At 41.9% G+C, this 24797-nt stretch overlaps 4 protein-coding genes across 4 annotated transcripts; 1 reads left to right on the forward strand and 3 right to left on the reverse strand.

Annotated features, from left to right (window-relative positions):
• Positions 1–2565: 2565 nt before the first annotated feature.
• Positions 2566–9628, reverse strand: ttll1 (tubulin tyrosine ligase-like family, member 1; the record flags this gene model as incomplete). The annotated part of the gene is made up of 10 exons (XM_084573094.1): positions 9537–9628; positions 9274–9397; positions 7948–8156; positions 7671–7851; positions 7289–7426; positions 7071–7179; positions 6685–6828; positions 5347–5433; positions 4280–4443; positions 2566–2695 (listed from the first exon to the last, which is right to left on the reverse strand). Exons 2-10 carry the CDS (start codon positions 9384–9386, stop codon positions 2566–2568), a joined length of 1275 nt encoding a protein of 424 aa, XP_084429220.1. The 5' UTR covers positions 9387–9397; positions 9537–9628.
• Positions 9629–10984: 1356 nt separating this feature from the next.
• On the forward strand, positions 10985–14511 carry bik (BCL2 interacting killer). Its single transcript, XM_084573975.1, has 6 exons — positions 10985–11021; positions 11109–11137; positions 12191–12293; positions 12557–12709; positions 12786–12900; positions 13948–14511. Exons 3-6 carry the CDS (start codon positions 12199–12201, stop codon positions 14062–14064), a joined length of 480 nt encoding a protein of 159 aa, XP_084430101.1. The 5' UTR covers positions 10985–11021; positions 11109–11137; positions 12191–12198; the 3' UTR covers positions 14065–14511.
• Positions 14512–14602: 91 nt separating this feature from the next.
• Positions 14603–16436, reverse strand: mcat (malonyl CoA:ACP acyltransferase (mitochondrial)). The gene is made up of 5 exons (XM_084573973.1): positions 15839–16436; positions 15663–15750; positions 15354–15571; positions 15069–15206; positions 14603–14984 (listed from the first exon to the last, which is right to left on the reverse strand). The coding sequence occupies exons 1-5, from the start codon at positions 16280–16282 to the stop codon at positions 14712–14714; spliced, it is 1161 nt and encodes a 386-aa protein (XP_084430099.1). The 5' UTR covers positions 16283–16436; the 3' UTR covers positions 14603–14711.
• Positions 16437–17190: 754 nt separating this feature from the next.
• Positions 17191–24230, reverse strand: def6c (DEF6 guanine nucleotide exchange factor c). Its single transcript, XM_084573447.1, has 12 exons — positions 23596–24230; positions 22768–22908; positions 21884–22066; positions 21032–21262; positions 20802–20948; positions 20592–20700; positions 19301–19554; positions 19111–19218; positions 18762–18928; positions 18333–18531; positions 18153–18243; positions 17191–17615 (listed from the first exon to the last, which is right to left on the reverse strand). Exons 1-12 carry the CDS (start codon positions 23689–23691, stop codon positions 17425–17427), a joined length of 1917 nt encoding a protein of 638 aa, XP_084429573.1. The 5' UTR covers positions 23692–24230; the 3' UTR covers positions 17191–17424.
• Positions 24231–24797: the final 567 nt, after the last annotated feature.

Consider the following 24797-nt stretch of genomic DNA (forward strand, 5'->3'; position numbering starts at 1 on the left):
TTAGTAAACTAATAAGAGGCGCGCCTACTGACGTCACTTCCGTTGACAACTTCTTTTATTTTAGTTAGTACCTCAGCCCCAGAAGGACTCTAGTGGTTCCTCGTATAAGGTCTGGGTCCTAAAGGGGTCATCAGGGGATTTCCAGGGGTCTTCAGAAAATGTGTTTTAATATGAATAAAAAAATCTAAGAATATGAACCATTTAAGGACAATTACCTAAAAGGTTACGTTTTTTAAATTAGATTTTTATTTAATAACTTAATTAGGTGATGGACACATACATCTCTTACCACAGCGGTGCATATTTCAAAATTTAGAGACCAGTCGCCACAAACCGTCAGACACCCAGATGACTCTGAGATATCTTTTTTGCCGCAGTTCACACGAAGGCTAAACAATACAAGTGAATGAGGTTTTATGTTTAGCTGCAGCCTGTCGTGGTTTATATTTCTGCACATAGCAGATGTACAATACAAATAATTACAGTGTGTGATAAAAAGCCGTCTCTTATTAGAAACAGGAAGTTAAAAAAGAAAACACCATTCACCACTGCAAATAGAGACGCAGACGCCAGAAACGAATACTATAATATGAAGAGACATATTTAATGCTGTTGTGTAATGCAAACACTTTATAAATGCTGTCTATTTTAAAGGGCAAATTGAAGAAGAAAAAAAGAACCCAAATATTTGACAATGCAGCATCACTATGGATACTTTATTGAAAGGAAGAAAGAAAGAAATGTATAAGCTGTTTAGGTCATGTAAACATAATAAAACATAATCTATGGTGAGAGCCGTGGTCCAGGTTGTTCCTGTTTCTTATCTGACACGACATTTACATCATCTCTCAGTATATTTGGTCACTAGCACAGGAAGCTGTATATTTCTTACGACCCAACAAAGACTAATACAGTTGTGTTTGCTTTGTAGGTTTTGGTCAGTGATCACAGACCTGGACATCTACTGCATGGCTTACACACCTTGATAACCTCCGTGTCGGCGTGAAACCCTCGAGGTCGAGGAACGGTGCCGTGCGGAGACCTACTTTGCTGCCATGGTAACGGCAGGAACACAGAGGTCATTTGGCTTTTGACGGATTGAGCTTTGATTAATCTAAACTCTGAAGAGATTATACTCCTCAGCGGCTGCGGGGGGGGGGGCCCCTACGCGAGTTAAAAAAAAACTAAATTTACAGAAAGCACATCAAAAGTTCTGTAACCTAAAGGATTCATCTGTTAGGATAGAGCTGACAGGTAACATTTCAGAAGCAACAGCTTGGTTTAATCATAATCTCTTTACAGAAATGCTTCCTCCGAACTACTTCTTTCATCCAATTGTTAATCACGGTCTACTCTTGACCGGTGGGCGGGCGTGCTGACTAAAATGAAATTAAACAGGAATGCCACGATTACCATGAAGACTGATAAATGGTCACTGATAAATTCCTTCCAAAAGGTGCGATAAAGGCAGAGCTGCAATGATTCGCTGATTTGTTTTTTTAGTCCAGCACATAATTAATCTGCAACTGTTCATAGGTAATTATAAAAAATAAAACAACATTTCCTAGTTCTGACCTCGTTTTCTGACAGTCATTAATCAATTAATGAAAGGGAAGATATTAATATTCAATAACAAAACAAAAGCAAGTTGCAGCCCTTGACAGAAACTCAGTTTTATATAAATATGGTACAGTTTAAAGATATCAATCAGACTTTCTCAGGTGGTGGATATGTACTTATCGTGTGCTTCGAACAGTTCAGCAGTTGGATGAAAGACGCAGGCAACACATAAGAGTGCATACATTCCCAGCACTTAAAGCATTTTAAATGTGCAGCAGATGTGGCATCAGGTCCAACTCAAAATGCAACATGGGAAATATATTTAATACGTAAGCACAAATAAAGTGCAAAGGGCTCAGCACTGAATACAATCAATATTAATGAGATCCTGCAGCATGTACATACTGAAAACCAAACATATAAAAAACATTATTAAATCATTTTAATTTAACATTTAGTACTGCTAATTCTGCCTATCAACTATCAACTCTCTCTTGTTATATAATATCTTTATACCATGTGCGTTACTCCTCTTCCTCTAAATAACTCTTACTACCTACTTCCCATACAGCATATCTTCGTATTAGCACCTATGTGGCAGGTCAAGTTAAAGTGTCAGTTACCAATGATCATGCATAGTTCAGGCGGGGCATCCTCGCCCACCTTCTGGCCTCGCTGCTCCTATTGCATCTGCAGCCATCAGAGCGGAGAGAGCTGTTTAACGTCTCTTCTTTTATGGTTTATGGGTAAAGAGCTTGATGTGGGTACAGACCCGAATCTCTCGGTGAAAGACTGTAAGTGAAATGGAATTGATTTGACCCCCACCAGAATGAGTTCATTCTCAGCTTTCAAACCTCTCCAAATATAACCGCATTATATTTTATTTCCAGCAGTGTTGTCATTGCTCCCCGTTGGTGGTCCTGTCTTTTTTTTTTCACTCCACATGCCCCACAGGTGGTCTCTGTTGTAACGTTCAGGAAGTCATTACGAGTCGGTAACTTCGCCTCACTTCCAGGTGGCGGCGGCGGTGCGAGCGCCTGCGCTGCCCTTGGCGCTCTTTGACCCCAGCGACTGACCCGAGCGGCTCCGCAGGTCACGCTCAGCATTCTCGCTCTGGGCCTGCTCCTCGTCGTAGCTGATGACGCAGAAACAGACGTGGGGGGGGGGTTATGTAGCAAGGAAATACATGTGGGGGAATTCCTGTTGCCCCCTCTGTCTGCTTTTAGTATGTAAACGAAGCTTGAGCAAACGTTCGCCATGCCTTTGTATTCAAACAAGTGAGGATTAACGGTCTCGAAAAAGCCACGTCTGTCCCTTCGATAGCTCAGTTGGTAGAGCGGAGGACTGTAGTGAGATGATATCAGGCATCCTTAGGTCGCTGGTTCAAATCCGGCTCGAAGGAAACATATTTCTTTAGTTCATTTTTAAGTGTGCAAATATTGTGTGAATAAGTACGACGAGCAAAAGCACATAGAAATACAAAAAGTGGGTCAAAGTTCATTCTTAAAACCTTACCCCAAATATAGACAATCACGCTAAAAGTAAGAAGGTATACAGGTGTGTTGTGAAGTATTATTTTGTGAGAAAATAAACATTATGGACAAGCACGACTTTGTGGAACTGCTGTTGTTAGCTCGATAGCAATGCTAGCTCCTGCAGGTCACGTTTGTAAACGTACCGATGCTATTTTCCTGTACCCAGCTGATTTTGGAACGTTTGAATAAAAGGAGTAATTTCCGCATTTTGCTAATTAATGTCGCGGGCCACATTGGATCCTCTGGCGGGCCGGTTTGGGCCTGCGAGCTGTATGTTTGACATCCCTGGTATAGATTTAAAAACATCTCCTTCGAGCCGGATTTGAACCAGCGACCTAAGGATGCCTGGGAAACACACACTACAGTCCTCCGCTCTACCAACTGAGCTATCGAAGGGAGATAAGCGGCTGCCCAGATTGTGTCGCCACATCCCTCTGTATGCAGTTCTCACAGTTGGTAGCTAGTACCATGTTGCTGACTGTTGGGCCTAGCTGGTGAATAATTGAGAGAAGTGGATATGAATATCTAATAGCTGGGCCCCAGTTCAACTTTGTGACAGATATGTACAAGACCTACAACAACAATAGGTTCTGTTTGTCATGACTCTTTAAAAACATCTCCTTTGAGCCAGATTTGAACCAGAGACCTAAGGATGCCTGCTTTTGCTGCTACAGTCCTCTGTTATACCAACTGAAGGAAAACAACAACAAAACCCATCAACCACTTACACCACAGTCTTAACATCTCCCCCCAAAAGGTTTCTCCCCGATTCACACCTTGGCTCTCATTCACACTTTGGCTCTAGCAACTAATGGGTCATCAGAGAACCATTAATCACAAAAACAATAAGTTGACCGACTTGCTAATCAAACTGTTTGAGTTTTGACCCTTAAAAACACATTCCTTTGAGGCAGATTTGAACCAGTGATCCGGTTCTAAGTCAATAAGTCCAACGAGCATTGTCGGAGTGTTGATCAGCTGATGAAGAGTGCAATCCCCCAGAAGTTCCCTCCTTTGAGCCGTATCTGAACCGCCAAGCTAAGGATACCCGTCTTTCCCCACTACAGTTCTACCAACTGAGATATCGAAGGGCACAAGCAACCCAGAAATGACACAACTATGGGAGGCAAATTTACAATCTCGACTCGTGTGTTTCGCACAAGACTGATTTTAACGTCACTCACAGGACTTGATAGTTGCCCAGCGCCTCCCGCGGCGGGCTGCGATTCCAGCGGCAGTCCGGGATCTCCCCGTTGGGTGTGACTATGTTGAGGGTGTCGTTGATGAGGTTGTACTTGAGGATGCGGTCGTTGGCTGTGCTGGAGGTCAACGAGGGAGACGCGTTGACCTGAGGATCGCACAGAGGAGGCTGACATTTACAGTTGACCGGGAGGGTGTTTTGCGCCGTTACAAATGGAAATCTCATTTTGCAGTAAGCAGTAAATAGGTTGACACAAATGGACGGAGCTGAATAATGCAAAAGGGTGTGAGCGCATTGCTTAATTTCCTCCTTTACTTTTATAGACGCTCTTATCAGGCAGGAAATGTAGCTGGTGATGTACTTTTACAGCTGTGTACGTAAACATTAGATACACCCTAGAAACTTAAACTGGGCAGTTTGCTGTGCTATTAACGCGCACATTATTATTATTTTCATGAGCAGTAAATTTCAAGACTCACTTTACCTCCTGGGCTATTTTGACGCAGTGCCTGTTTTTGAGACGAACACACACTTTAACAACAAAACAGAGAAAGCCGAACACAGGAGAGTGGTCCTGACTGGGTTTGTGGCACACGTTCCTCACTGAGGAGCGTTCATGCCCTACAACCAGCCCGAAATAGATCAGTCTGCGAACGGAAATAGTTCAGACCTAGCCTGGAAACCTAGCAACAGATTGTACAGCTGTCAAAATGAGTGCAGATCAACTTGACAGTCTCACAAGATGAGAAAGCACAATTGAATGAAGTCAAAACTCTGAATCAGACAGCCAAGATAACTTCAGCCTCATACAATGGTGTTTTTCACTCTAAGTGGGTTAAAGACACACCTTAAGCACACATCTGAAAAGAGGCACACATCCAAATACACCTTAAGGGCCTTTTAAGTTGCTCAACAATCAAGGGTAAGTGTGTGGAGTCACTGCGCAAACATGTTACGTATTCCTGGAAACATTTTGTTGCCCAGCAGCAGCTCATTTGGTGTCATTCAAAGGCTTTTTAACATGAGAACGTAGACAAAATTTCCTCTTACCTCAATGAGCCATGGCTTCAGCTTGTCATCAATAATGATGTCATACCCGTAACACTCAAAACAGTGCTTGTCATTGTTCATCACAGGCTACGAGAGAGAGAAGCAGAAGCTGAATCAGGAGGAGGACCTGACCGCAGAATGATATTAATATGTTAGACGACTTTCTTAATGCAACACATAGTGATTCATTAGGGAAGGGCGTTATAATCAGAGTTAATATGCACCGGCGGCCATAACTATTAGCGCTCAATGTATAGGGAGGCCTTGGAGGGGAACTGAGCCTGATCACTTAGCAGAAAAGGGAAATGTGCATTAGACTAAAAGTACGAATAAACCAAAAAAACAACACCACATCCAGGTGGTTTCACAGCTGTGCAAGTACAGGTCCTTACTTCACAACTATTAATTTAGCAGACTGAAAGTTTAGTCTAACACATAAGATTAGCTCCTTACGTGTGATGCATGCAAAGACTTAGCCTTGATCATATTAAAATTAATCAGCAGAAATCCTTCAATAATAAATACGATTGGGGAGAAAGGACACCTTGCAAACTTTTGACACTTCTTCTTTTTTTACGATACATACACCAATTTATATTTAAGTACTTTGCCTAAATGCGTATGCAGAGTAAATGTGAAAACAATGCGAAAGGGGTCACATGTGGTAAGAAACCGATGGAGATCACCTGCTTGTTTCGACTTCGCACTTTTGGTTTGTTTTCACTGAATCGCTTTCGGCCGCACACAGCAGCTGCTGGCAGGAGAAAAGCTTGAAAAAAAAAACAACTACCGTGCACTGCCCCGTGATCAGAGACAGTCAGTTAAGGACACATATTTCCCAAAAAAACAAAGATAAAAGATAGTGAACACTGGATTTGTCTCCAGGTATCTGCAGGATATGTAAATAGGAAGCTGTATGCTCACGATGTCAGTGTCACACAATGCTATGTTCCCCCAGGCGGCCGAAACTGACCACAGGTCTAAGTATTTAGGTATATTCGTCTCTGTACAGTTTAAGACACACCAAACTGACATCGAAAAACAGCTTGCAACTGAAGCTGACTGCGACGTCGCCTCATGTCACCTGAAGCAGTCCCTTATTAGTCAGTGGGCTAGACTGAACTGGAAGTGAATGTATATATTGCATCTGGGTGAAAGGACATAACTCTTCATACTAGTAAGTGGCAGCAGTCCGTCGGTTCAGTGTGTCGCGTCCTTTAGGAGACTGTATATGATATATATTTTAATAAATGCACGTGTGAGTGAGTGAATATTTAACGCCACTGTTCTCAGTAAGCGTGCAGCACGTATTTGGGTTTCGTTATGACATCCACTTACGGCTACAGCCTTCAGCGACTGCACCACGATCCAGTGGATCTGGTCAAACAGTCGGCTGGTCACCTCCTTTCCTCTGGTGCTCTCTAGGTACAAACGGAGGTTACTGACGGTCCACTTGCCTCCGTGGACGTGGTTGTAGTCGTCCTGCAATAGAAGCGCACAGTCTCAGTTTCGATTCATATGTTAAAAATATGTCCAGTCACCTTCAAGAGAAGTATTACTGCTAAGAAATGATTGAACCAATACATCATTTTTCATCAGATTAAAGGAGCATGCCACTGATTTTACACATTTAACAACTACTCAGCCTGTAACCACAACTGAATAATGCATTTTTTAAAGCATACATATAGTTTGAGACTTCTTTCTTAGCTTTCTGGACCTACCCCGTGTTTCTGAATGGCCACATTAGTGAGGTGGACGAACATGTTGTCCAGTTCACTGGTGCTGGGTGTGTACTTCACTGTGCAGAATCTACAGAAGCCCAGCTTGTACCTGAGAGTCAAACAGACGGAGATCAATAAATAACCCTGGTAACATTACCGCCATATTCAAGCATATGAAGACCTGAACTCTTCAACCGCTGAACATATTCGGGGCTTACATGTAGCATTTCAGGGGCCGATAAGTTGTCACCAGGACGTAGAGACGCAGGTCAAACTTCTTCCCTCCTATCAGCAGAGGGTTGTCAATGTACAGTGAGATGACGTAAGCCTCCTTACCACTAGACGCTGCCACAAACCTAAGAGCAAAAGAAAAAGCCAAGAATTAGAAAACAACAGCCTACAACCTCCTTTTTGTACGAGACAATCACAAACAAACGGTAGATTTTTGCAGCTTTTAATGTGTACTTTATCTACAACAGTTTACTCCCTCATCATAAAGGATAATGGCTTGATTAGATAAGGCAACTTTATGGTACCAAGCTTAGAGTAGCCCTCTGACACACGCACCACAGCGGCTGGGCTGTGTCTTTGTTTACTCACGTCGAGGTGCGGCTGTCTCTCGACCACTTTTTAATCTGGGACAGTTTGTTGATGAGGAAGATGCCTTTGCCCTGGGCCTTCCCGCAGGGCTTCATGATCCAGGTGCTGGATGGATTCTTACGAAACTCCTCCACAAACAGATTATAGTCAGCGGGGAGCATGAACGTCACCGGGACAAAATCTGTGAAAAGTTAGAAGGTAATCAGCTTTATCACTGAAAATGTCACGTCTCTCTCTGCTTTGTGTGTGTGGAGCGAATAAAGGAGCATTAGCGTACCCAGATAAATGTATTTTCCATTCTCGTCCTTCTCTGCAAGCGGACTGCTTTCCTTCTCCAGCTCCTTTCGGTAGCGCTTGATGTTCTTGATCATCAGGTCCTTCCTGGTCAGCTCGTAGTGGTTGGGGAAGTGGTTGACCATCTGGTCATCTGACAGGCGGTAGCCGGTGTCCACGCTGAACACATTCCTGATGGTCTGGATGCTCATCCTGCATGGCGTAACAAATAAAACCTTCATGACATTGCCTCAACAATCCCAGTCGGAGAGTTAAATCAGTTCAAATCAATTTTGATCATATTATACAGAGTCTGAAACTCCCTATGCCACCATAAGGAAGGAAGTAATGGTGGGCCGGCCAGGCAGAGAAGAAGGAAGGAGAGGAGGACAAGAGAGAAGCTAAAGCAAGCCGATAAAAGCCTCATTTGCAGCGCATTAATCATCAACAACAACACTTCAGATTTATCTTGTAAACTAAGTGGGGGCCCAAGTTGGGAAACACTTAACTACATAACTGTATCCTGTACCAAGCTGTTCCGGCCTCTCAACAATCTAATAATATACCGAGGCCACTTTTCTGTGGCCTGATAAAGATGATGAAGAGGGCCAGCTCCATCCTGGGCAGACCTACGGACTCAGTGGAGCAGGTGAAATAAAGGATGTAATTTTAACCACAATGGGGAAACATCCTGAACAATTCCTCTCACTGCCTGTATGAGGCTATTGGGACGATAGGTAGCAACAAGGAGGGCTATCGGACGTCTTTGTACTTATTGCAGCCAGACTCATTAACATCAGCATATCTTAGCACTGCTGCTAGGTTTCCTCCACTTCTTAAGGACCACCTACATACTCTGGATAAGATCTTTAACTTATTTCTCATGCATTTTGTGTAATATTTATTCATCTCAAATGCAATACTCTTATTGGAGCTGCCAGTATTCATGATATTCACGATGTCCATAGTGTTATTTCACTTAATTTTAATTATTTAAGTTTGGTAAGACAACTTAAAGTATTTCCTGTACATTCGATATGCAGTATACTCTATTTTAGTTTTTTATTTTTGTCTTTGGCTGCTGAAACAACTAAATTTACCCCTCTGGGATCAATAAAGTCTTATATTATCTTACGTTACGTTATCTTTCTGCAGATAGATTACTACTTTGCATAGATTTTCTACTATACTTTCACCGCAGGACCTTTACTTGTGGTGGCATACAGTTTATTTATGTGCACCACTACCTGTATATAATAAATGTTTGGTGTTTGCATGAAATAGCAGCCCAGGACAACATGTGTAGGTGTAATGTGGATGCCAAACCTACCAGTAGAAATTCCAGTCGTCGTTTTCCGTAACTTGAATCCATTCCCTTTTCTCAAAGTTATTGATGAGCACTGATTTCTCAATGTCTGTCACCCACTTCACCTTACCGGCCATGGTGCCTCCCACTGAGGTGCAGCACAAAACAACAGGTAAACAGACAGAAGAGCACACAAGCAAATACAGAATGCAAATATCTTTTTATATGTGCATGCTGTTGTTTTAGCACCGGCGGGTTCACCTGTGTCTGCAAAAGGTTTCAGATACCTGCAAATCAATGGCACGAAACAGCCAGTCATCAGCATCAGCTAGCCTGGCTGGCTCAGTTAGCAGGCTGCTGAATCCTCCCCGGTCTGCTGCAGAGGCTGGGCGGACATCATCCAGTCACTGATGCAATCCCACCGGACTGTAGTTACGGGTAACCTCGCTGCCAGCCCGTTTGTCAGCATCGCCGTTAATACAAGCTAAGCCACCTTGATGCTAGCTGTCTGATTGCTAACAGGCTATATTTATTGATCCGGGCGACAGATGTCGTGAAGCAGCTGATGAAAACGCCCACAGCAATTCAAACTAGTTTTTAAATTAATTAAAACGAGTTCTTATTAAAATAAATCTACATATGAGACTACATTGCTTTAAAGAATTGTTTTCGGTCTCAAAACATTAAAAGATGTCGTTAAGGGCTTGGTCCTTCCGGGAGAATAACCTAGCAACGGAGGACGCAGTGATGTCATTGCAGGGTGTCATTACAACGAGGTTCCTGTAGGGGTCAGTGTTTGACTGTGTTTAATCTCCTACATTAAAAACATTACATACGTGTTTGCTACTATAAAGATGCTCATATTCATATTTATATGTATACAATTATTTGTTTTATTTTATTGTGCATCTAAAAAAAAGCCCCAGGTTTCACATTTTTGGAAAGTAGTGTAATACTGTAAAGTTACTTAGTTTTGAATGGAAACCAAACAGATTACAATATTACTGAAAATGTTTATTGGGTAATACATGTAAAATACTTATTTACACTGTTGCAAAAATATTATAATTAAATATTTATTAAAGCTTAACTGTTAATGCATCAAATGTTGAATTAAAATGATATGAAGTAGAGAAACATGTACAGTAAGGCTGGATAGTTGCAATATTAAAGAGAAAGGGTCTTAGGATTCATGTTGAATTAGTTGATAACAATAAATGAATGACTAGATAGACAGATAGATAGGTTTTTATTTGTCACATGCACAGTTATACATAGTACAATGCACAGTAAAATGTATTCTTGTACCTGCAGCCAGTAGTAAAATAAATAAATAAATAAATAAGTACGACAGTAAAACAGTAGTAATTGCAAATTTCTTAACACACAGGGTAAACAATATAACTGTAAATGTATACCGAGAAAAATAGAATAAAATATAGACTGTAATATAACTGTAATAATAACTTGGGGGGGGGGGGGGGGGGGGTAGTTTGACTATATGAATAAATTAATATGTAGTTTTCTCTTTCACAATGACAAGGAAGAGATAGTATAATAAATACATTCGAATAATAATAATAAAAAAAAACTATTTTTGCTCAGTGTTGATCACAAACTGATGACAAACAAAATATATTCAAAGCAGAGTCACATGGCTGCGATGCTTCTGTCGCCCCCTGTCGGTCACTACTTGCAGCAGCACGTAAAGGCGGGGCCAATCATATTTGTGGCAGTTACCTGAGTGAGCAACAAGATTAAAGGACGCTGCTGTAAGTACAGGAAAACACCTTACTAATAATTATCAATTTGATCGTGTCTATTAAGTGTTAATCAAAATGTATTTGTGCATGTTACAGGGCGGCGTCCGTTTTAATCTACACAAAAGGTATTTGGATTTTTTTTTTACTTTCTTTTTCGTTGTGAATGCACCTGTTTACTGTCAGTGCGTGGGCGTTCATATTCGATTAATGTCAAATATGACTGCAAAAGGTTATAATATAGAAGATAAACTGGTTTGAGAGTATAATTATTATTGTTATGTTTAAAATGACAACGTCAGTGCAAACTTTATGCAATATATTGTGATCTTCAAAACGACCTTTGTTTGCTTTGGGTGACAAAGATGACTTCATCTCTTTGTTATGACAATATGGCAACCTTCTATAAACTATTACATGATTAAGCTGAAAAACAGCCCTCCCTGTGTGAGATGATGGACATGATTTTGATTGTGTTATCGAGGCTTCTTACATAATTGGGAAACAATTGCAAATTAACATTTTACATTATTTAATGTTGCAATATAAATACATTAATATAAAGATAAATCCATGCAAATACACACAAAGGGACTTATTTCTCAACTTTTTTTTAGCATATGTGTAAACAAAGACATGTTTTAAGCCTTTAAGCTGATCTCTTTGGTGTTGTTTTGATGTCTAGAGAGGCAGTTTGGTTAATTTGAGTTATGGAAATAGAGCATTTGCATTGGGACATAAGTGCACGTACGACACGGACTGATCTCAGGACAGGTGAACATACACTGCAAACCAGTTTCCGCCTGATTGTTGTTAGGGCAAAACAGAACCATAACTTACATGCAGCGATAAAGGCAAATTAGCCCTAAATATCAAGGAAGTGAAACACACTTTAGTTGCTGTATGTTTTAGAAAGTAAACTACCACCGTTGGACTTAATCCAACAGATGATGTCATCTCTTCAAACCTGGGAGGGCCTGTTTTTTTCAACCTGGATATTCTCCCCGGTAACACGGCCACTGCCTATCCTGGTCACATGACCCTGTATTTACACAGCCTGTTTATGAACGTTGAGAGTTGAGCAAAGATAACACTTTGCAGTCGTGGAGCCATTATCTGTCCTGCATGGCTAATGATGTTCTTGATATTCAGCTTCACTCATATTTATTTATGTAACACAGAGAACAAGATGGTGGAACAAACAAGACAGTCGAGTCGTGTCGTCTCCCTCCAGGCTGGACCTGGTGAGGTGGACCCTGGCACCCAGTTTGACGTGAATCTCAGGTACAGTGCAGACTGTCCCTGCTCCACCATGACTGTTAATAACAACAACACAGGCTGATTGTGCCTCGGGCAAATGTACCATGTGGGTTCAGTTGTTCCAAAAACAAACATAATCCAAAAGAGGCTTTCATGAATCGTCCACAGATTATTGTTTTTTAAATTTTCCCAATGCACATTAGGAACATCCACATCTAGCTTCTGTCTCATCCAACGTAAAAAAAATCTTAGTAACTAAATGAAAATCCCACTTTAACCTCCTCCAGGATCAGTGACAGGGCTGCACGGGCCTTTGGCCGCCAACTGGCTGTAATTGGAGATCAGGTAAACCGGGAGTTTTCCAGCAGACCGCCAAACCAGCTACCAACCCCTCTGCAACTGCTGAGGCCTGCCCAGGACCTGACGAGGACCATCTATCGGTAAAATTTATTTTATTTTATGTAGCTAGTCAGATTTGTGTGTGACTGGCTGTAACCTGCTACCGTTACCTTTCAGAGATATCCACAGTCAGTTATGGGGCCTCCAGGGTTTGTCTGCTGCGGTGAAGACCTGGATAGTGAGCACTGCGCCTGGGCAGGGGATCCTCAAAGCTGAGGCCTTGACAGCCTGGGTAACTCTCCATCTCTGATCTATCTCTTTATATTTTCTTTGGACACATGTTGCAGTTTAAAGTTGCAGAGTTATTTTTTATATCATGCCACTGTGGTGCACAGCGTAGGAAGCATTCATCTCACTTTATATGGTATTATCATACAATGCCAAGTGAAACATATCAGGGTAAAGGAAAATGTTTATGCACAATGTGAATTCAGCTAGAATACATGGGGATTACAATGGTTGGCTGGATCGTGACCAAGATAATCAAGGGTGAATCGCATCTGAGGATTAATTTTCTGACACAAAAGGATAGATCTTGTGATTTTAGACCAGGATCTATATTATAACTGTGCTAATAAAATAGATTAGCTCTGGTAAAAGAATGAAATTCAGAAAAAAATAAACCTTGTACAGCTTAAATCTTATTATTTAAGTCAAATTAATAATAAAAATAATTGTAGGACAAAATAATAGAAGTAAAATGGAGTACCATGCATAAAATGAGACTATAGTCCATGAGTCCTTTGCCTAAGTGCATGCTGGGATATGTCCCACCACACCTCATGTGCAATCAAATGAACACCGATGATGCTCCCTTAAACCAATCCTCGAACTACTTTAAAACAACCAAGTTAGCAGAGCAGTATTTTAGCTTGATATTAGCATGTTAGCCTGATTAACATCTGACAACCAAGCCCCTGCATCGAATTACACGTTCGGACAGAATAATGCAAATGCATTTTAATAGCGAATGTAAAATAATGGATCGAATATCAGTATCCAAATGTGAACTTACAGATCATATGTTAATAGTGGGAGCAAACGGGATACAAACTTTATCCTGTGTGGTAACTGCTAAGTTTTACAGGCCTGATACTGTTAGATATGGCTCTAATAAGAATAATAAGAATAAGAAAACCTTTATTTATCCCACAATGGGGAAATTATGGGACAAATAACGCTACAGAGCTCCAAATATCCTGATAAATTAGAAACAAATATAAACCCTTACATCATTGTTGCTCCAAAATGGTAAAATGTTTGATGTTTCATTTCACAGGTTTACAGTTTTAAACCTGTGACCTGCCCTGGCTGGACCAGAGGAGCACTTGTGACTGTGGCCCTGGTGGCTGCAGTGACCATTCTCGGTGCACTGTGGATGGACGGGGAAGCCTGAAGGGAAACAAGCAGATCTTCTCAGCCATTATATGTTTGAATTATTATTTTTTTGTTTGCAAACGTGTGACAATTACTCTGATTATTTTCCAGCTGTTTACTTTACTTCTCCTTTTATACTATTTTATGAGCGGTATTGAAGTTAACGGCTAAGACTGTGAACAACCTCTTGGGCAACGTAACTACATAAACGGAATGAAAGGGGGGGGGGGGGGGAAGGTAAAATTAATCTGGGGTTTGTTTAAATCGGGTTTCACGGTGTTGCCCAGGGAGTTGTCGGTATATTGAAGCGGTGACATGTTGGTTCTCACTTGTATTAACGTGGAAAAGCATGATTGCCAATGACTTGACTGTTGCTGGCCTGCAGTCTTTTGTATCCAAATTTGTTTCTTACTGGTTTAAGAGGCCAAGATTTTTACAAATGATAAGTCGCCTTGCTTAGTATAAAATGAAGGGAGCTGGACTTTCTGTTGCGGATTTAAAAATGCTTTTTCATGCAATGCAAATAAACTTCAAAATGATGAAAAGTGAAAGCCTCATCAGTATAAAACACAAATTTAATTACACAGTTATACAAACAAGACCGTTAACAGGGGTTTGCAGTTTTTTGACTGTCTTTAGCGTCCATCTGTCTTCGCCTCTGCGTCATCAGTCTCCAAAGTCGATGACTTTCACATTATAGTACGTTTTGAAGGCCTTCCTGTTGCACATCTGAAGCGTGGCGCCCAGCTGCTTTCCGGGCCCCACCTCGTAGGTGTCGGGGAAGCTCACTCCCTGCGTCCTCTCGTAGATCTCGTGCAGAGTTTGCTCCCATTTCACGGGCGACACCAGCTGCTTCACCAGCTGCCGGCGAATGTGCTTCTCGGTCATGTAGCGCTTGCCGTCCACGTTGGAGTAGACGGCGATCTCAGGACGCCGCACCTGGACGGGAGCGAAGCTGTGACTTTAGGAATCACTCTTTTAGATGACAACCTTGCTACTTAATTCACGCAGCGGCTCACTTACCTCCACCTGTCTGAGCACCTCTCTGAGGGGTTCGGTGGCAGACGCCATCAGCTCCGTGTGGAAAGCCCCGCTCACCTGGAGAGGTTTCGTCCTCTTGAACTGTAGACTTCTTGAGTTCTGCTGGAGAAAATCCAGCGCCTGGGAAAAAAATAACGTGACACGGATGAGAGCGAGACAGCAGCAGATCAGGCCACGTTTAAAACTGTAAAACATTTACACAGGTAGTTTTCATTTGAATAAAGAAACAGATATGAAGGCAATTGAACGTGTGACTGTACTCCCTACCTGCTGGTGCCCTGCGATGACCCTGCCGTCAGGGAACAGATAGTTGGCCACAGAGCACACCGGCTCCTCCACCCCCAGAGTCTTGCAGTGCTCTTTGGCCTGCAGACAGGCCTGTTTATACTGAGCGGTAGGTTTACCGATAACCGACAGCATCCCACTGGGAACCAGCTCCGACGCCTCCTGCATGGCCTCTGCACGCACCTTCACAGCATACAGAGCTAGGAGAATTAGATTAAGGAGCAGATAATGTAATGCAGTAACTAACATTGCATCCACAATGTTTATATAAAATAATTTTAAAAAGTTTACCTTCTGCAAAGTCCATGGCACCAGAAAAGACGAGAGCAGCAAATTCTCCAACGCTGAAACCTGCAGCAGCAACACACGCCTCAGTGGCCTAGAGGGGTGTTATGGAAGATTCAGCTGAATTTATGCATGAATTAAACTTTTTGCACATTTAACTTGAGCACTGCGCTGATAGGTACCGCTGGGTTTTCACGGTGGAGCCTCTCCACTGCAGCCAGCGAGGTGACAAACACCGCCGGCTGACAGTGCACCGTCTTCTGGAGCTCCACCTCGGGCCCCTCCAGGCACAGAGACAGCAGGTCGTAGCCGAGGATCTTCTGCGCTACCGAGAACATCTCTTTGACGTTGGGGTACTTCAGAAGTGCTTTGCCCATGCCCACGAACTGGCTCCCCTGGCCGGGGAAGAGGAACACGGAGCGGCCTCCGGGGTCTTTTCTGAGCCTCGGCGGCTTCACCGGGGCCGGCTCATCGTCCGCGGGAGATGCGGGGTCTTCGTCGGGGGGAAGGGGAGTTCCATCCCCGGAGCCGGGCCGGTTGGTGGACAGTCTCCTGCTCAGAGACACCAGCGACCTGACCTTCCCTCTGGAGGCTGCTGTCATGGTGATAACCACTGATGACAACATGGACAATTCCTCACAAAACAAAACCTTCACGGGTTAAAACAGACACACAACCCGCGATTTTTTTTTTTTTTTTTACCAATAGATGGTTAAATAAATAGTCAACCTTGACTAAACTCAACTCTCATCTCTACTCGGCATGACAGTTCAGTGTGGGCCGCCATGTTTGTTTGACGTAACTTGTTTATTTTTATTTCCGGTGGATTTTCCGGCTCTTTCGCGCTACAGCGCCCCCTCAGGCCGCAGTGTGTCATGATTTTATTTATTAATTAAATGGAGAAAATAATTAAAAAACACACAAAAATTAATATAATAATAAAAAATAAAATCACAATAAAACGTGGAAGCAAAAATGCCGTTTGTTTGCAAAATATATATATACTCACATTTGAAACTGGTTTCCATACTATATTTTTGGTGTTCAATTTTTCATGTAATTTATATATGTACTTATTTATTTCACCTACAAACTAAGTAGCTAGTAAAACAATACACATAAAGCAATAAATAATCTACAAATCATCACTAATAAATAAAGCAGACACTGGTTTTCTTTTACAGCTAAAATGAATAGTGTTAGAATCAATTTTTTTTATTTTCTTCCTTTTCTTTCCTTTCAGTGATTTATAAATATAAAATATAAATATAGTCTGACCTGTACTGAATTTGAATGTATACTTGCCCACATCCTTTTTCAAAACGAATTTGATAAAGAGTAAATACAAAGATAAGCGAACACGAAGTTACAGCACAGGACAAACAATTTTGCTTCGCATGTCTCACATAGTTTCCTGTGGGTTTTGATCGTCAGATAACAGCTTGCGAGAGCTATAAATCATCAGCTATAAATAAACTCGTGTCCCTGACAGATCTTTAATTTAAGCTGCAGCAGGAGAAAGGTCACAAACACCTTTTATTATTCATCAGTCAACTTTATTGTAAAAAAAACCAAGAAAAAAAAACCCAGTATATCTCTGTTGGTCTTAGATGTGTTTTCATTAAATCATGAGTTATATTGTGTTCGTCATATTCACCCTCGATCTTAGCGTGCAATTTAAAATATAAATATAATAAAACACTTGTTTTTATTTCCTGTTCATTCTCCATTCTAAATCTTACGCAGGCTTTTATCATTGTTGTGATCATCACACTTGTCCATTGGGTTTTTGTTGTGATTCATTGGACTCGTTGGACAGGTTAATGGCCGCCATCTGCTCCTCCAGCGTTTCCTTGTCGTCTTCAGCTCTTATCTTAAACTTAGAGATGAACTCGTTGCTAGCCAACGCTCCTTCCTTTTTGGGACAGCGGTCTGATAATAGGCGATGCTCCAAGCGCTCTAAAAGACAAAATAAGTACTATGAGAATTCCTATTCATTCATAAGTAGACAGATTTTAATGACATTAGGTGGGAGAGAGAGAGTTAGATCATTAACAAGAATCGTACATCCAGTATATCCCACAATTGTCTATCCTGACAAAATATCCATTTTGAGAAACAATGCATTCCAGATGCTTGGTAAAATATCCTCCAAATTTCCCAGGATTATGCAAAAGTACACCCTTACTGGTTTTATAATTGCAATTTTTAGTGTTGCAGAAATAAATTTAGATAAAAATAAAACACAAAGTTGTAATTTTACTGCAGAAAAATTGATAAATATTCACATTTCAAATTAAAAAATGGTGATTCCAACGTTTTTGGGCTATCAACTAGACTTCCTGCTCAAACTAGCTAATTAAAATGATGTGATGCTTATTTGAAACCCATGTTAAGAGCTTAGACTGAACTCTTTTCAGTAGTATTCCCAATGTTCTGCTTTGAAATATTCCTTTAAGTCTAAATATATTGGATAAAAGGTTAAACAGACGGCACCTGCAGGACTAATGGGCGTCATCAGACGGTTCAGCTGGACGTTCCAGTGTCGTACGTGTTGACTGGCATTCCTCAGCTTCTCCTGTACCTCCTGGAATCAAACAATAATCAAACAAGAAACCTCGTAAGTGTTGGGAAAGTGTTAAATGTCATGCTGTATTAAGGACCCATTGTTCTAACCTCCAGGCGCCGGTGGCTTCTCTGGCGAGATGCCTGCAGATCCTGTAGCTCCTGAGAGGCTGAGTGAAGGGCTGAGGGCGTATCCTCATCTGTGCTATTGTCTGAGGCCTCCTGTTCGGGGCTGAACCTCTGCAAGGCCCTCTGCTGCTCCTGGAGGAACTGAAACTGCCTCTTCTTCTCCTCTTCGGCTTGCAGCAGCCTGGAGAAGGGAGGAAAGAGGTAAGCAACTGCAAATTACAGTAATTTGATTTGGCTCTTGAACTCTCGCTGCTCAGAGAAGAGATATCATTATCCATCATGCATGTATAATTTAAAAGATTTTCCCCATGACTCCATAAAAAGTCTCTGAAACATCCCATTTTCGTCAGTATCCAGCTAATCCAGAATTCATTTGTGGATAAACACACACCGCTAACAGTTAATAGCTACCTCTCCAGCTCCTGTCTGACCCTCTCCTCCTCCAGCCGAGCCTGGATCTCCATGTTGAGAGCGGCCTCCAGTTGCCTCTGCGTCTGCTCCAGCTCGTGGATCCTCCTCTTCTGTTGCTCGGCCTCCCTTTCCTTCTCCTGCATCTCGGCCTGCATGCTGTCTCTCATCTGGGCGCACACACAAACGCAAGCACACACAAACTGTGACCTATTCCTGAATCACCTCTTCCAGGAATGCCGTAACCATTTCTACAAGTCGTTAAAAGGCTTAATCGGAAATTTATAATGCCAGTGGACTCCAAATCGTTTTTCAGAAGAACTGTAAATACATCTGGAGAACCTTTTCTTACCATCTCAGCCTCCTTCAGCTGTCTCTCCAGCTCCATCTGCACCTCTTTCTGTTTCCTCCTCTCTCGTTCCTCTGCCTCCCTTCTGCGAGTTTCCAATTCCCGTGCATGCTGTAAAGTATTTGGTGCATAATGAGAATTTACATTTTTTTTGGGTGCAAAACTGAAGAATCATCCCGTAAAGTGTTAATACCTGGATGATGCTTTCAATCTCTAAATCCTGCTTTTCTTTCCCTTTCTCCATATTCTCCATCTCTTGGATATTCAAGTCATCCGATTGGCTGCTCCGGCTACTCCGGCTGCTGCAGCTACTGCGGTCGCTCCGGCTGCGCTCTCGTTGGCTGTGCTCTTGTTGGCTGTGCTCCCGCTGAACCCGTCTCTTCAGCTTGAGTTCGTGGTGAAGGGAGGACTTGCCCTCTCTCTGGAGACGGAGGGCAGTTTGAATGGCTGGAGAGGCGACCAAAAACACACACTTAAACATCAGCATGCAGGTTTTAAGGAAGATGGTTTGCATGGAACAGGAACAACTGCGCGACTGTCGATTTTCATTCCTTAATGGCTCAATTGCATGTTTCATCTTCTATCTGGAGCCAGGTTAATGAATGTAACAGTATAAGATTGTCCTCATTACTTCCTCATTTAAGTAGCATCCCTCAAATTCTTGTTATGTTTGATAAACAGTCCAAAACAAAAGAATATTCAATTTACAATCATATAGGATACAAACAGGTATCCTCCAGGTCCTCATGCTATTTGGAGCTATTTGTAAATTTTACTTGAATTTTTTTTTAAATCAAAATAATTATCCATTTTGTCCATTCAACTAGAAAACTAAAATTATATATTAAGTAAAATAAACATCAATCATTTCCCCATGGAGCAAAAAGAACTGCTATGTTTTCGTTAGCAGCCATATTGGTTGCCCTGCCTGGCTTGCAGAAAAGGAGGGGTCATCTTACACAAGGGGGCGTGGCCTCTGCATTTGCATTTAAAGCTACAGACACCAAAACAGGCCGTTTGGAACGGAGATGATACAAGCGGCGGAAAAGTTTGGAAGAATGACCGATCTGTGTTATTTTTGAGTTGAAACTTGATGGACACATTCAACGGACATGTGAGATTTACATTAACTTGTTAAAAAGGAGTCGAACATGGGACCTTTATGTGATGATCGCGTACTATTTTTTACCGTCAGGTGTGAAAAACATGAAAACGCTTTAAGCAAACAACGGAAAGGTAAAAAGAGCAACAGCACGGAAGACACAGAACGACAGTACACATTATAAATGGGTGTAGTTCTACTTGTGCTGCATTAACACTACGAGCAAAATTTACATAACGGCCCAGAGTGGTATGCAGCAAGTCACATAGCAACACGAAGCATCAGTTTGATGCTTCATATTGGTGACTTCTATTAAAAATGTATTGTGGTTTATTGCTCTAAAGGTGCTGTAGTGAACACAGCATTAAACGCACCAACGCACCTTGAATCCACTCCACCTTCTGCCTCTGGTCGGATGCGCTCATCTCAAAGGTTTTGTTGTGGGTTTTCACACAGAACATGCAGCGCTTCCCCTCCCTGTCTGGAATAGGCTGAGAACAGAAGGATGACGCGTGTAACCCACAGTGTGTACGGATGGATCACATTTCAACCATAAACCCATGCAGAGTTTACTTTAAGTTTCCTCACCAACCTCTACGACACAGCCCTTATCCAGCTGGATATCCCCTTTCTTGTCTTTTAAGTCCTCGCTGACGTAGTAAGAAATGACGGAGGGCTTCAGCACGAACCAGCGCTCAGTCCAGTTCCTACGTACGTGCCCCTTTTTCCACATATAACCCTGCAAAGCAAGGGACTAATTAAAGCACAAATAAAGAAGAAAAATGACTCACAAATTTGAGACAAAGACACAGAATGACTCACCCGCTTGAGGACGCTGTGATACATCTCCAGAAACACCTCATCCAAAGCTAGACTGAAGGCCTCTGCACTGGTGACCCTAAGCAGTCGGCCTGTACCCATGTATTCCAGGAAGGTCCACACGGACATGCCTTCTTCCCGCACTGTGGCAACCTGGGATAATAAGTCCACCATGGGCTTCCCGTCCCACTCCTGACTCATCGTCGTGGAGATTTTCTTGAGGAGATACTCCACCTTAAATCATTCAAATACCGTAAGTGTGTGCAGATCACAAAAAAAGCAAACACGACAATGCTGCCACTGGACGGCTCTTGCTGAGACTGACATATTTTATCCTGTAATAAACCCATACAAGGGAAGGCTTCTGTGCTGACCGCACAAAAGCAGTTTATTTTCATCTCCGTTGACAGGAAGCCAAAAGCATTATGGAGGAAGTGCAGGAAGGAAGAGCCTCATTAACAACTAACTTGCACTTGATTTTTTTCGGCTGTGAAAAAAATCATTTACAAACCAGTCCCGTTTACCGGGACAAAAGCTTGGTGTATATGTAGCGTAATATTTCTTTTTTGTAATCTGTTGAGACTAAAATCCTTTCTTCTTGTGTGATTAATTCCTCTTGGTGTCTAAAGGGAAAGTTAAGGAAGTTTTTGTGTGCACTTGTGTGGCGCTATCTCAAAATGTGGCCCCTTTTCCTGCTGTACAGTGTCATAATATTGGCATTTTGTACTCGGAGGTGTACACAATTAATGAAATATAATATTTTGGTTTCCTCTGGAAACCCTTGGACAACCAGAGTGTTGGTTCTTCCCAACACTCACTCCCATTAAACATTCCTCTCTCATCAGCTTCTTTTACCTCCTCTGATATCATCACCAGTGGGTAACGGTCCTCAGACAGGAGGTTGAATAAACAGAAGAGCTTGAAACAGTCTCTCTCCGATAGCAGCGCCCCCTGTGGAGGCCCCCTGTAGTTCTTCTTCATGGTCATCATCCAGCACAGATCGTCAAACTTCTCCTTGTCAAACATCCCCTCTTTGACCTGGAAACACGGAAACCGACCAGATCAGTTTTACATGCCACGTGTTGGAAATCCCTCCACCGATGTGTCTTTCTGCTAAACCCAGCCCCTGATTCATGGAAAGCCGCTCCACCCAGCGAGGTTTAACGTAAGCAAGCATTTTGGCCTTCGGAGCAGCTCTGCTTCTAAGAAATATTACAAAATTTTAATACTGTCTGTGTGAGAATGACTCACGAAAACCACTAAGCACACCTTGAAAGCATTCGGAAACACTCGGGTTAAGCTCAGAGGCAGGAACAGGAACAGAAATGTAAAGCTTTTTATCGTTGTCAATTAATCTCTTGAAAAGACCAAAATAATCAACAATGAGATACACCTTTAAGAAACAGGTCACAAATCCCAAATTAGTTCACAAAAATGTTCCAAAAAGTGGAGAAAATGCTGAATTTGTTGGGGCTGTGGATTAATATGAATTAGTGCTCCAGTGAGCTAACGTTTGGTACTTAAAAGAAAGCTGAAGGAAGGAGCGCTTGTCTCTTATCACCAATTAATCGTGATTACACTTGAACATTGATACTAGTATATTCCTTCCTAAAGTAAGCTAAGCTAAGCTAAAATAAAACAATCCCTGTGTTAGCCTATAGTAGCACACTAGCTAAGCAAAAAAGATAGATTTTACTGTCATGCTTTTCCGGTGCATCTGGATAACTACAGCAGCCCACCTTATCCAGAATATATTTGTTGAGGTAGGGCATGTAGCCATGATTAGACACTGGCCCGTCATCATCATCCTGGAAGTGCTCCTCCAGAGCAACTGGATCGTGTGGGATGTTCAGCACCGTGTAGAGATTGTGAGAAAGCACCTGAGGAAGAAACACAAACACGGACGCGCCGCTTTTAACGTGTGAAGTTCGACACAAAGTCTCAGGTAATATCTTCAAGCACACTCCCTGTGTTTCTTCATACGTCCACAAACACAAGCACGGGCAGCTAGTTGTCAGTCACCAAGCGTGTCAGGACAGCTTTCTGCTATCTAGCTGGATTCTTCTAAGGGGGGCCGGTTAGGCATGTAGGGACTGGATGGAAATAACACTTACAGAAGAGGGGAAATGGCAAAATAAGATCTCTGTTTGTAGACAGACGGCATTTTCGTGTATTTCAAACCCTAACAGTGGTGGTGTTGTGTCATTATTTGTTTTTGGGCCACATGAATACGATGGACTTTGAACTTGAAGCTTAAACTAAAGCAGGTTACGTGCCTTTTGGAATAGGTGGTTTTCAAATATTTGTATATGTGTTCACGTTAAGGACTTTTCAATGTTAACCTTTCCTCAGATTTCTTCAGATTACACTGTAGATTCATGCAGTACAACGCAATCAGTCACAACATGTAAAGAGGACCACTGGTGTGTTATTTGCAGTCAGACAAAAAGTAATTCAAAGGTAAAATAGAAGCTAAATATAATGTTTGAGTCAGTCTGTGCTGTGGTGTGGTGTGGACGCCTCTCAGTTTCCTGATCTCAAAATGATCAACACACATTCCCGCTTACCTTCAACTGCGATTTGGACACTTTCCCGCACTTCTCCACGTCCAGAGATGTGAAAGCGTACCAGATGGACTTGAGGAGCTCGGATTTAAGGTCCATTTTGGAGACCGCGGTGCGCGTAAAAGCAACTACATTTCTAAAGTAAGCGGCGCGCAGCAGCTTTTACGCAGCGACGGACGACAGGCGGCGGTGAGAATTGCCAAATAAAATCTGGGGCAGATCGCAGAGAGACTGCTGTGCAGACTACACAGGACCAAAAAAAAAAAAACGTCGGATGTACGGCAGACCTAAAGAGGCGGAGAGTATAGCGATAAAGTCCGAAGTCACGCGTGTTCCTCCACAGGCAAATACGTTTCTGTTTAACTGTTTAAAAACGTGAAACACTCCCTGATCCCTTTGTTTTTTTGTTTTTTTTTGATAGGCCCAATTTCCTTTCTAAACGCCTACAACAATATGAATTTCAAAAATATAAAAAGGCATGAATCTAGACATAACCAAGCTGCATTTCCAACGTCCAAGATATTTTCCAGACCTACAGGGTCAACCAAATAAGAGTGATCTGTGTTGTTATCAGATTTAGGAAGCTAGCAGAAGGTTCAGGGACACACCCATCTGTGTAGAAAGCCTCAAGCCATATTAATTTAAGCCCTTTCAAAATCTAGAAAGGTCAGGGAGGGACAAAACAACATTTTTTTTTTTTTTTTTACTGAATGTATTCTGCTTTCCCAGCATTAAGAAGCTAACTTTTTGGGTTACTAGTATGAAAGGATTTCCTTAAATATATATATTTATTTAATCCAGATATAGCAGGCTGTTTGTCTTTACTTCTGGGCCCATTATCTACTATTATTTGCTCCAGTCTGTAGACAGTTTGTGTGTATTATTTTTGGTACAGTAAGAGTCAAGAATATTGTATTACCCGTTCTGTCTGACTCAAAATAGTTTTCCAAGTAAAAAGCCCCTCTGTGGTTTCCCTTGCTATTTTATTATCTTCCGTTATTCATATTTTATGTCACGAAACTGCTTATGGTGATGTGGCATAACCTCTGACAAAATAGGTCAAACAATGACAGTGTAATCAGACTGCAGAATGCATCTGTTAGAGCATAATGTAGGCTAATCAATAGCATAATTAGGTCATGGAAATAGTCGTCATTGTTCAGAGGCTACAGCCTAAAGCCCTTAGTCACTACTCATTGATATAT

Source organism: Chelon labrosus (assembly GCF_963514085.1).
Source record: "Chelon labrosus genome assembly, chromosome: 23".
Lineage (NCBI taxonomy): Eukaryota > Metazoa > Chordata > Actinopteri > Mugiliformes > Mugilidae > Chelon > Chelon labrosus.

Coding starts and splice junctions, on each gene's coding strand:
- bik (XM_084573975.1), top strand. CDS start 12,199: ATGGTGGAACAAACAAGACAGTCGAGTCGTGTCGTCTCCCTCCAGGCT. Junction 12,294..12,556: donor CAGTTTGACGTGAATCTCAG/GTACAGTGCAGA, acceptor AACCTCCTCCAG/GATCAGTGACAGGGCTGCAC. Junction 12,710..12,785: donor CTGACGAGGACCATCTATCG/GTAAAATTTATT, acceptor GTTACCTTTCAG/AGATATCCACAGTCAGTTAT.
- def6c (XM_084573447.1), bottom strand. CDS start 23,691: ATGGACCTTAAATCCGAGCTCCTCAAGTCCATCTGGTACGCTTTCACA. Junction 22,909..23,595: donor TGTCCAAATCGCAGTTGAAG/GTAAGCGGGAAT, acceptor TTTCTTCCTCAG/GTGCTTTCTCACAATCTCTA. Junction 22,067..22,767: donor ACAAATATATTCTGGATAAG/GTGGGCTGCTGT, acceptor CCGTGTTTCCAG/GTCAAAGAGGGGATGTTTGA.
- mcat (XM_084573973.1), bottom strand. CDS start 16,282: ATGTTGTCATCAGTGGTTATCACCATGACAGCAGCCTCCAGAGGGAAG. Junction 15,207..15,353: donor TCATCGCAGGGCACCAGCAG/GTAGGGAGTACA, acceptor TTTTTTTCCCAG/GCGCTGGATTTTCTCCAGCA. Junction 14,985..15,068: donor AGGTGCTCAGACAGGTGGAG/GTAAGTGAGCCG, acceptor GCTCCCGTCCAG/GTGCGGCGTCCTGAGATCGC.